Genomic DNA, 12,602 nt, shown 5'->3' with positions numbered 1-12,602 from the left:
CTCAGCACTGTGCTTAGCACGGAGAGAGAAAAATTGGTAAACACAACACAGTCACTGGCTATCCTGGAGCTTATATTCCAATGGATGGGAGACAGACAATATTCAAGTAAGTGTGCGTAGAGGGGTGATTCCTCTTTCCCAACTTTTTTTTCTTAATTTTTCTTGTTTACTATCAACCATTCACATGAATGTTTACTCTAATAATACTCACTTTAAATGACTGAACTTTCCTCACATTTTAAGACAAATTAGTTACATAAAGTGGTCACTATTTAACTGGCTCATGTCCAATTCAAACATCCAGAAGAAAAAGATAGAAAGGGGCACTTGGATGGCTCAGTGGGTTAAAACCTCTGCCTTCAGCTAGGCTCATAGTCTCAAGGTCTTGGATCAAGACCTGAGTCGAGTCGGGCTCTCTGCTCGGCAGGGAGCCTGCTTCCTCCTCTCTCTCTGCCTGCTTGTGATCTGTCAAATAAATAAATAAAATCTTAAAAAAAAAAAAAAAAAAGAAAGAAAAGAAAAAGATAGAAAGCTCTCTATTTATTATCTAAGTTCCATAAAAAGGTTCCTAAAGAAGGTGAGGACAATCTTTTTGTCATTTGCATAATGCAGCTTTCATATCTTTTTTTCAACTGCCCTAGCAGATCCCAGCCCTGGCCAGTAAATAAAGCTACAATTACTAAGTCTAAACACATTTAGAGAATAAATCAGAATAAAAACACTGACAACACAGATGTGTGAATAATAATTATAATTAACCCCTTCTAAAAGAAAAGGTGTATGTAATAGTACATAATAGTAACAATTTAACCCATCTTTTTTTTTCCTTTTTACTCAAAGCATAAAGCAGAGACAACACTTTATCCCAGATTAACATGCAACTTTAAAAAAAAGTTAATATACATATTAAACATGGAAATTCACCAGTAAAACCTTATTTTTCATTCCCCCCCAAACATATCTTGACTGGATTCCTTAATTTCATAATAAACAAGGTCCTACCACTGGTCACCTGACCAATGCCTTCCATTTCTGGAGCTTGACAGTTTAGTGAGTTATGGACATAAGAACACTGTTGTAAGTATAACGAAGTAACATATCCTCTGCAAAGCAGCTAATAAGACCGCTTTACCAATGGAGAGGTCCCTCTTCCAATCTGCCATTCTCTCCGAACCTCAGCAAAACCAGGAATATCCTCCAGCCATCCATGAAGCTGTCTTGTCAAGAAAGACCTGAAACATTATTTCCCTAGGTATCTAACACATGAGCAGCGATGAACTATAAAAGCACCCAAGTGCTCCAAGATCCTTACTTTTAGGAATATTCCTTGAGTGTAAACTTTTCTTAGGATACAGAGAAACGTTAGTTCTAAAAAAGAGAGAGAGAAGACAGATTTTTCTGCCTCTTCGTGCATACAAAGCTTGACTTAAAACCTTTTATCATATTAGAAATTCCAATACAAACAACCTAAAACTTCCGAAAGTTTTTCTAATTCCTTTTTGTTTTAAATGTGGCTTCAATGATATCCATACACATAGAGGTTAATTTGGGAGGGGTAGTTACACAAACAGACGAGTTGGAACACATTTTCATGTAGGCTTCTCTAGGAAAACACAATAAAGAAGGAAGATGATCTATAAGAATTTGTCATATTTAAAATCAATACTGTTAGTAAAATGTATTTTAAGCACAAATCAAAATTAGTATACATTTTTCTCATCTCTAGCAACCAAAAGAGCCCTGCTTAGACATAATTATAGCTTCCTCCTCAATGTTATCTTGAACATTATCCCAGAAAAAATTTTTAAAAGTGCTCTGCAGGTATCACCTCCTCTCAAAAAAATCATAGAGGGCCATAATATAAGTAAAGACTACTCCAATCTAAATGACTAGTTTAAGCAAAAATAATTAGAGGAATTCTTTATACCACCAATGGAAGAAATTTTGGAGAAGAGAATAGTATACAATTATTTAAAATCATGTACACATTTCACTTTCCATGCAAGATGATTTGAAATATAAACACAATATAATTATAAATCACTGAAAATATAGTCAAGTCTCTGCCCCCAGAATTTAGAGTCACACTCTATGATTGGAAAAAAAAAGGGAGGGAGGGAGAGAGGGAAGGGGAAAAATGAGAAACATAATAGGAGTCTATCAAATAGTTTCGTTTATAAGTAGAATCTAAATAAAGAGGAAGGATTTGGGCATGCACACACACGAAATGATCAAGATCTAAACAATATGATCAAATTTATTAACCACTAAGTATGAGGAGAGTTAAGAGACTACTCAAATAAGCAATGAACTTTCACTAAGGTTTTAAAACACACAATGTAATTTTCTGTGAGTGAAAGCTATTTTTAAAAAAACAGAAATAGGGTTGTTTTCCAGCCTCTACATTAGCAGAAGGGCAACAGAACATTTCTATTGGGAAAGAGAAAAAATGGTTTTGCTCATGTTTCTTAAAATATGGTTTGTTATCTAGGTTTGTTGTTGTTGTTTTTTACTCAAATAAAGCACAAACTGTGACTTAGAAATCCTCAGTGCTTTGTCATCAATATACCAAGCACATATAATACAACAGAAAACACATATAATTTATTAGATGGACTAAAAATCCCACACAAATCAATTTTAGGCACTTCTGGAGTGTAGACTATGGGAATCTTCCTCAAAGAACAGCAGATCCAGCAGGCAAGACCATAAAGTTAGTTTTTAGAACAATACGTAACAACTAGACAACTGATTTTAAAAACTGCATAATTAACCCAACTGCATCCTGTTACAATTTCCTCACAATTCTATACACCTTAGGGTTTAACAGAAATAGTCATTTTTTTTAGCATCCAAAGTTTAAATTTTTTTTCCCTTTATTTCACCAATATGGTCTTAAAATTATCACACATTCTTTGAGGGAGCATGAGATAGAAGTTCTATTTCTGTTATGGGGCAACTTTAAATTAGTAATGTCTATATTGTATCTACAGCTATACAGAATCAACACATGATGGATGAGGATTTTGAGGTCTTTTAACAGGTTTATTTTGTAAAGATAGGCTTCTCCTTACTAATTCCTTTAGACATGTAATGTTTATTTGTGTTCTTTAAGTAAACCTGAGGAAAAAAATAGAAGGTGGGCTATAAGTTTTAAGGATGTCTTTGGGGTAAACACTACATATAAATTTGGTTTGGCATCTTTTTCTAACTCATGTTGTTTACACAGGTATCCTCCAAAACATAATCCATTGTTGGTAATGGGAAGATAACATAAACATAACTTCACCCCTTTCATTCCTAACTAGCAGCTTGAGGAGCTGGCAAAGTCTAGGTAGTTAGTTCTCTTATCTTTCTGAATCTACTTTTCAGCATAGGAAGCTAAAATTGAGAGGCATTAAAATGTTAAATATAGTATTAAGGATTTTACTACTGGCATTTATATGCTGTATGCACAGCAAGCCAGTTTTCTGATGTACTCAAAACCCCTGACAATAATCTTTAATGAGCCAAGTACAAATTGATAAATCAAGCCAGTGGTGGGGAGACAGCAAAGAACTAGAGAACCTACTTAGAAACTGGTGGTTTGGGGAATGACGGCTATAAGGCAAAGTTTAGAATACCCCCAGGACTACGTAACGTACCTTCACTGATGGTGAATGAAGATACATGGGAGCAAGGGATGGCTGAGCTATGGCAAAGCTGATCTGCAGCAAGAAGTTCGAGATATCTGAACAGTTGGGAGGGGTCAAAGATAAGTCATGCAAAGAGACCTTGTCTCTACCCAGCTCTGAAAGAGGGACTGACGCCAGGATACAACTGGGTAATTGAGAGATGACCACCCCAAAGTCAACAGAAAAATCTGGGATATACTGCTATTCTCTAGATACAAAGTAGAATACACTACAGATAACATTCCCAAAAATGCCTGCAGAGAAAACTAGAAAGTTGTTTACAGTTTTTGTATTTACACTAATACAAACAGATTTTGAGGTTGTCTGTACTGTATGTGGTTGCTGTGGTCAGAGCCAAGAAAGGTAATGACCTACAAGACAGAGGACAACAGAATCCAATTTCTAGGCATCTTAATTCTATACACTCAGACAAAAAAGAAAAGAGTATCTCAGGGACTTCCTGCCTTTCCTCAAGCTCCCTGTACTTTTCTGTTAATACCTATTAGGCACTTCATAAAGGCCAGAAAACAGAAACTCTTCTATTTCACACCATACTTCTAAAATCACTTTAACTATCTGCATTAAAAATGCCAGTCAGCAGTGCTAAAGCACTTTTTTTATTCTTAAGGCAAAATGTCATTCCCACTTCCTACTGTCCCCCAAGCCACCTGCCTTCACTGTATTCTTTGCCCATTTTAAGAGCCAAAAAAGAGAGAACAGAAAATTTTCAAACTAGACTCCTCAATATAATGTGTAAGATATACTTTGTAAATGCTATTATCACAAAATTAAACATATTTAAATGCTTATAGCATATGGTTACTTTTACCAAGATTATCAAGAATAATTATATGAGTTTCAAAGTTAGTAACAAACAAGGATATTCGAATCCAGCCACAGGTATAGAGGTATGAAGCTTTGTTCTTTTCAGAGGTGAGCACAATGACTCTAAATAAGATGACTGTTTGCACCCAAAATAGCATATTAAAAACCAAAAACACCGCTCTTTGCTTAATTCTACTGAAACTACATATAAATCGCCAATATCACTACTCATGAGGCTCTCCATCGTATTTGGAAATAATACTGTTAAATTATCTTGATGTATAGTCATACATGAATTAAAATTTTTTTCTCATTGTAATTTTGGTTTTATGTACAAGTATATAGGGACAACCTTATTTCTAATGTTTAACCTAGAAAGGGAGAATGTAACAAAAAAATCACGTTTTATAAATGTGGTATAAGATTTCATGCATTCTCATGATGCCATGTCAGTCGCCCCCACACTAAACCAACTGTTAACATTGTAGTGCACACTTGAAACATTCAACTAAGAATAAAGTCTAGCCAGCACCCTGCTGAGAAGGGAGCTTGCTGACATAGTGCTGAACCAAGGCAGCAGCAACCCACGGGACTAAGCTGTGATTATTCAAATGAAAAGATAAAAAGGGTAGATGTGAATTTGCCGGACTACTTTACAGATTATTTATCTCTGATGAAAATGCAACATCTGCAAAACAGATTTAGGTTTTTATGGGAGTTTTTAATACAAAACAAGTAATTACTCATAGTGATTTGAAAAAGTGTAAGAACGTATGAATAAAGCTTAGTAATTTAGAATTTACTTTTGTAAAAGCAAGTTGACAAATATTAAAATGTTGTACCTGCATTATGAACATTGTAATATAACACACAACACATCCACTGTTAAACACTGATCTCTCATGCCTGACTTGGATTTAGATATTGAGTATATTATATATTACAGAAAGAAACTTTCCAAGTTTTGTCAATGCTTGTGGTATATATACTATGATTCCTCATCAACATCTGCATGAAATCTAAAAGGCTGGTATTAAACGTAGTTACTTCTTTTCTTCAATATTCTACAACATGCCAGTTTGGATCAGCCTTCAGATTTTCAGGGCATGAAACATATACAAAGAGAGCACCCCAAAATACGTTTGAACACATTTAGGATACAACAGAAATTACAACAGAAATACCTTCAACCATCATATTTTTTTCATTTTCAGTGAAAAAAAAAAATATCCTAAGCAAACATATTTGGGGCCAAGTCACTTCTCTGTAAAAATGTGTATCATGTTGTTCAACTTTTAAACCCAATTCTTAAAAGCATAAAAGTTTGTATTTTATAATTGTCAATGCATTCATGTGGTGTTAGGAAGATAAAAAGAAACATGTAGAAACAAAAATCTCAAACTATCCTAATTCCTAAAATGAGAAATTTTCAAATTAAGAAATAACTTTCTTGCTTAGAAAATAAGCTTTACTTTTCATCTCAAACTCACTTTAAATGCTTGACATATAATTCAATACTTAAGAAGATTATAGGTAAACTATTTGATTAATATTTATAGAGTGATACTTCTCTGGGCAGACATTTTACACAACAGCTTCCCATTAACGTTGGGAAAAAAAAATCACTTGATAATTTTAATCACAATTAATGATTGACCGATTAACGAATTAACAATTTTCTCAGAAATTTAGATGGCACAGATCCAATAAAGGAACCAATCTGATAATTGCTCAATGTGTAATTCTGTCCATTCATAATATTAAGCCAAAAATTTGCAGATACTCCACTCAGCTGGATTACATGCTTTCATGTATATAATCTGATCAACAAAAAATAGGTACACACTGTTGAGCTTCCTCCTTTTCTTTCTTTTCTTTTTTAAAGAGCAGCCCAATGATTCTGGGGGTTGGTTAGTACAATACAGAGAATACAAGAGGAAAGCACAAAATGGCACTGAACAGCGATGCCAGTACTCATGTCATTATGGTCATTAACTAAGGATATTATTACTTTTTTCGTTCTTTGCTTTTCTTTAGAACATAATCAAAGCCATAAACTTGAGTTTGAGGTATATACACAATACACACAACCTTATGCAAAATACTTCTCATAATTAACATTACATTTTAAAGTATTGGAAACTGAGTATCTGTGCTGATTTGTATTTTGACTTAATGGAACACGAAGAGAATACACATTCAACTAGGGAGAGTTATACTGATAATAAAGCTCTTAAAGTGAAAAATGTCTTCTTCTCCCTTTGTACTTACCACAGGCTACACAATGTCCTGAGAGGATTCATTATGAGAAAAATGACAATCACAGCTTTAAAGACCTTGCTTTGGAAGGAACTAATGAGAAAGCAGGTTGGAAAGTGAGACTTCATCTTTGTTTTCAAATAAGTGGTCTTAATTTTTCTTCTGATAGAAAAAGTTTAAATCAGTTTATTATAAATATATCTAAACCATTAATTTTTGCAGCTTTCAGGTAAAGTCCAGCACTTCATTTATACAAAGTCTATGAGGAGAGGTCAGTAGAGATCATCTAATCTTAAGTCGTGACATCATCCATTCAAGTCCTTGGCATAATCTATGAAAAATATAAAATCATCTGATTAAATTCTCAACTAAGAAACTAGGAACAACAAACTAAAAAGTATCATTTTTCATTTTCCTAAACAACAAAGATTAAGAAATCAGTAATATTCAATGCTGGTTTTATTGTGGTGAAGCCATACTCTCATACAGAGTAGTACATCCATGCTTTTCGGGTTTTGTCATGTCTCTAGGGCCTAGACCACTGCCTGAGAGATAAAAGGAACTCAATAATTATATAATGAATACCCACAGAAAGTAATTTGGCAATATGTATCAGAAATACTTAAAATATCAATACCTTTTTTCTACTTCTAGAAATATATTCTAAAAAACTCTAAGAGACAAGGACAGGCTGATATATAAAAGACTGTTCATCAAAGCATTTTTAATAGGTAAAAGTAAAATTTAAACACCCAGAAATAGAGAAAAAAATTAAATTACAGAACACTGATATCATGAAATATTAAAAACTTCCTTTCAAAGACAATTTTACAGTATAATAAAATGTTCATGATATAAATGAAATAAAAGTGGCAGGATGTTAAACCAAATATATAGTTGAGGTGGTAAAAGAAAGTATACATACAATAATACGTATGTTCCATCTATGTATTTTACAAATTTGAAGGGAATAAAATCTCTTAATCACTAATACCAGTTGCTAGTGAACAATCTGTAATTAAGAATAGCACAAAACATAGGGAATTCACTATGATAACAAAACTGAATGTTTAGAGAGAAGAAAATGTTGTACATATTAAAACAAAACAGAAGACTGTCAGAAAATATTAACTATTCTCTATGAGGAGCTTTTATAGATATGATAAACTATACTAGTATTTAATTAAAAAACACCAGAACTCAGATTATTGTGGCAGTATGAATCTAAAAATGTAAAAGAAGAAAAAGAAGAAAAGACAATGAGGTAAGGAAATTGTTTTGATGTTGCTCATATTTTCCCTACTGTTACTAGATTCCTTACTTTTAAACTGCTGATAGGAAATGGTGCAAAATAATAGGCAAATAAATTAAGTATGAAGTGTTAAATGAACAGCAGTTACCTAACAGCAAACTAGAAACTGTGCTAAGCACTTACTATCCACAATCTTAATCTTTACAATCCTGAAAGCAGAAGCCTTCCCATACTACAAGAGGGAATCCAGGCTTAAAAGACAGTTGCAAACGGCAGAAGTGGGAGTTAAAATGCCAACCAGCACTAAAACGTAGAGCTTAGATCAAGGTGGCCAAAGTGAAAAAGGGAAGTATTTTCTCCAAAACCAAACATTTCCACTTGATAACTACTGGAGAGGGAAGCCCACATAAATAAAAAATTAGAAAGATATTAACATCATCCACGGATCTCCTCTTTTAAAAAATGAAACTGCCAGGGTTTGTATCTATCCCAACTAATGATCTATTTCCACACAATTACTCCAAGTATTTAAGTCAAATCTTTTGTCATTCCTACATGATCTTTTTTTTAAATCTAATTTAGTATTAAAATCAGTGCTTTTGCTTAAAGGCCTTTGGTAGACAAATATAACATATAAAGATATACCTATATCAACATGTATCCAACTATTTGACAAAGATTTGTAATGGTAAGATATTTTTACCTAAATGAGTATGTGGACAATGGGTATTACCTGTGACTTTTTTTTTTTTAAACAACATATTTGCTTTTTTGAGGTTCTAACTATGTTCTATCAAATGTCTGTAATCAGGTAACAGAGACTTCTATTTCACTAAGATTCAGCTTCATCTCCAATTTAATTCTTTTCTCTCCGCTTTTAAATACACGTATGAGGGATTCTTCAAAGAGGTCTTAAGTTTGGGGTTGAGGTTCTTCTGATGTTAGGCAAGACTAGAAGCTTGGGGCAGAAACAGATGAGGTAGCTGAGATGGGAGAAATTCTCCTCCTCAAGAACATGGTGAAGGTGAACTAATATAATAAGTTACTAAAGTTATCTATCTGTGCCCCCAGCTTCTGCTCTTTCCTATATCAAATTCAAGACCTCTAATTAGAATCTTCATCTCCAATTTAATTATTTTTCATTGCTTTTAAATACATAGATCCACCATATTTTGGAAATACAACTACAATAAAAACCTTAACTTGCTCACCTCTTTTACAGCTTTTTATCCTACTTCTAACCTCCTTCATTCCCTCTCTTAATAGCCCTCTCTCCTTCCTCCTGATCCTTGACCTTATATTTGACAATACTGACAAACCACTTCTTTCTTGAAATCCTTTCATCTCTGGGCATTAGACTAGGGCAAAATTCTACTGCAGGCATCTACCTTTCTCTCCCAAACCAGGAACCTTCGTGCCAAACTCTCTCCAATTTCAGCCCCGCCCCCTTTTTAAAAGTGCAAAACCCACCTCCTGACTACTCTGGTGGCAAAATGAGTATCTCCAAATTAGTCTCACACTTGAATCCTTTTCCAGTTCAGCTTCTTTATGGATAAAATGTAAATTAAAACTAATCAGTCCACAGGACTGTTACCACAACTAAATGATACACTGTATGGAAAGCACTCAAGGCACAGGACTTGACAGTGTTAAGATCCACCACCAGTACCAGAACGGTTCCCTGACTTGTCCAGCTCTCCGTGACACTCCTGTTCCTCTGAATTCCAACAGCCATTCTTCCTCTATTTGTTCACATGGATTAGTTCAGTATGTTTACATGTATTACGTATATGTTTTTTATTTTATTCTTTACAGAACCAAGCTAGAAACTCTAATTACAAGTAAGGACTATGTGTCACATCTCTCCCTTACATTGTTTTATACATGGTAGCCTTAAATATTTATTCATTCAAAGAAGAAATACATGTTTCTAAACTAAATATGTTTTCCAAAAAGAAGACCTCTTACCCCTCGCCAGTAAGAGCACAGCATGCCTGGATATGCCACTGGTGATCTTTAATAGAAGTTAGTTTCAAAAACTGGGAGATTTCTGCTACAGTCATGCATTCTTTAACATCTTGTTTATTAGCAAAAATCAGCAATCCAGCTTTCCGTAGGTCCTACAGGAGCAAACAAAATTGTAAAGGCCAGTGCATTTTATTTATAGATTTTCCAACTTAATTAACTGAATACTTTTGATCTTTTAACCTAGAATTCCACAACTACTGGACATAAAAGCATCTCACGGCTCTTATGCTGATGGACAGTAAACTTAAAACTAAACTCACTTTAAATACACACTTCTGTATTTTTAAGGACTAACATATTTCTTACAGCCCTAAATTACATTTTTTTTAAATGATCCTAAGTGCTACAGTTAACAGTCTTATCTTCAAATATGTATTTACCCCTCTCCCTAACCCAAAACTAAGTTTCCATAGCTAAGAGCTACTTTTTTGCATGGCACTCAAGAGTTTTTCAAAATTCTACCTCGATCTTTTCTTTAGGTACCCACACCTAAAGCTAGTACCTTCCAGGTGCATAGGAAACAAACTAATTCATTTTATACAGTATATGCCTGAGGGCCTTAGACTTTAATTCTCAGCTGGAAGGTGCTATCCTAAACCCATCCTATTCTTCTGAGACCTAGGTCCTCTATCTTTATTCATGAAGATTTCTTAGATTTGAATATTCAATAGGGCCCTTTTGAACTGGCATTAAGTTTATCAAGTTTCCTAATTAGATAGTTTTGACACTTCTAGGCTTTGCCTCTGAGGCAAATTCTTTAATTTTTCTGAATTTGTTACTCATAACTAACGTTTATTATCTAATCTGAATAAGACACCCATTACATTAACCGTTTTCCAAACAAAATCTCTTAAATCCTAGTAAGATGCCTATAAGATTCCCATTTTACAGATGAGGAAAACTAAGACCCAGCAGTGAGTAACTCATACAAGGTCATATAACTACTGAGTAACAGAACCAGGTTTGAACTGAGATTTTCCCGGTATAACTGCTGCCCCTCATTTATAATATAATCCTGAGACCACCACCTACCTCCTGGGGATATGGTTTGGATGAATGAACATGAAAAACACTCCAGGTCAGTACCTGGCTTTGGGTAACAGTCAGTAAAAGTTCAGTTACTTCCTGGAAAATGAGGGTCATCTTTACCAAAGTGACTGGTTTCATGTTTTACTCACAAAGCAGTCCAATGGTTATTCATCTCCTTTTACTCTACCCTATCCTTCCCGTGCCCATTTTTAACCCACTGAGCCACCAAGGCACTTCCCCTTTCCCATTTTTAAAGCCAGGGGATTCCTGGATAATCTATTGAAAACTATGGACTTTTTCTCATAAAAAAGATACATATAAGATTTATATATGATGTTAAAGGGTGTTAAGAGATACCCTAAATTCCATTCATGGATCCTGAATTAAGAACCCATGATGGACACATTCAACTGGTAGATTAAGCTTTCATAAAATTGTATACATACACACGCACAAAGAGATACTGAGAAAACTAAAGTTTTAGTGCTGCGCTTGCAAGTTTTCTCAACTGTGTTGAATGACATCATTCTTCTTAGGGATTTTTATAGAATATTTTTATTTCAATCATGTGTATATGTGTTTAAAACAATAAATTCTTTAGTATATATAAATTGACACTGCTCCACATTATTTTACTTTGTGAGAACAGAGCTTCTATAATTTGATTTTTTTTCTGATGTCAATAAAAATATAAGTAATAAATTTTTTATTTGGTTAAAAGGTATTGTGCAAAATGTCTTATATAACAATCAAGATAGACTTTTAGTTACAGCGCCCTCTGCAGGATGGCAGCTATGCTACCAGAAACTGTTAATGACAGTTACTTGAAAAGCATGGTCAGAGAGGGATACTCTAGAATTTTAAGATTTTGTATTCAATTTATTTCACCTCTGTTCAGTTCATCTGTCCACATAAAAGGTAAAAAGTTGAGGAGGTGGGCTATAGCCAGTACATCTACTATATTTCATTATCAAGGATCAAATACTTTTTTCCTATCCTAACTGGGAAACAGAACACTTATCAATAGTTGATATGTGGCTGAATCACTGAGTAGGTGGACTTTCCATGGAACGGAATTCCTATCTTCCTATCTTCCCGGTTTCAGTATCTCTTGCTAGAGTATGCTGAAATCTTATATAGGTCAGGACGGCTAATGCTGGCATGTTCAAAGAGCACATTTCTGACATTAGAAATACCTGGCACAAGTTAGAACACATTGTTTATGCTATTCTACTTGCATGTAATCTATACTAATCACTCCTGGTGATGAAATTTGGAGAAGCACCTAGAATGAAAATTGGAAAATATAAAAAATAAAGCTATTTATTGAAAGGTCTCAAAATAAAACCCATACTGTATCTAATTTTTCTATATTTCACTGGCTTAACTTTTTAAATTTAGGGTTCTTGTTTAAAAAAAATAGCTATTTTCCCCATTTCTGAGTATTTAGCAAGAGATGAAAATCTTCTTTTACTTTTTATTGAATAACCTGAGGACCAATTATCCATCATTTTAACAACAGAAAAGATACACAC

General features: G+C 34.0%; 1 protein-coding gene across 1 annotated transcript in view; it reads right to left on the bottom strand.

The window, feature by feature from the left end:
- Window positions 1-734: 734 nt before the first annotated feature.
- Window positions 735-12,602, bottom strand: part of ARL5A (ADP ribosylation factor like GTPase 5A) — a 31,057-nt gene continuing 19,189 nt past the window's right edge. Inside the window, exons 5-6 of the mRNA XM_059167343.1 lie at window positions 9,979-10,130; window positions 735-7,089 (exon numbers count right to left, since the gene is read on the bottom strand). Coding sequence (XP_059023326.1) covers window positions 7,041-7,089; window positions 9,979-10,130 — 201 coding nt within the window. The 3' untranslated portion in view covers window positions 735-7,040. The remainder of the gene's footprint in view (window positions 7,090-9,978; window positions 10,131-12,602) is intronic.

The sequence above is a fragment of the Mustela lutreola genome, chromosome 3 (genome assembly GCF_030435805.1).
Source record: "Mustela lutreola isolate mMusLut2 chromosome 3, mMusLut2.pri, whole genome shotgun sequence".
Taxonomy (NCBI): domain Eukaryota; kingdom Metazoa; phylum Chordata; class Mammalia; order Carnivora; family Mustelidae; genus Mustela; species Mustela lutreola.
The sequence above is the reverse complement of the archived record's forward strand: the minus strand, read 5'-3'. Positions and strand labels throughout refer to the sequence as shown.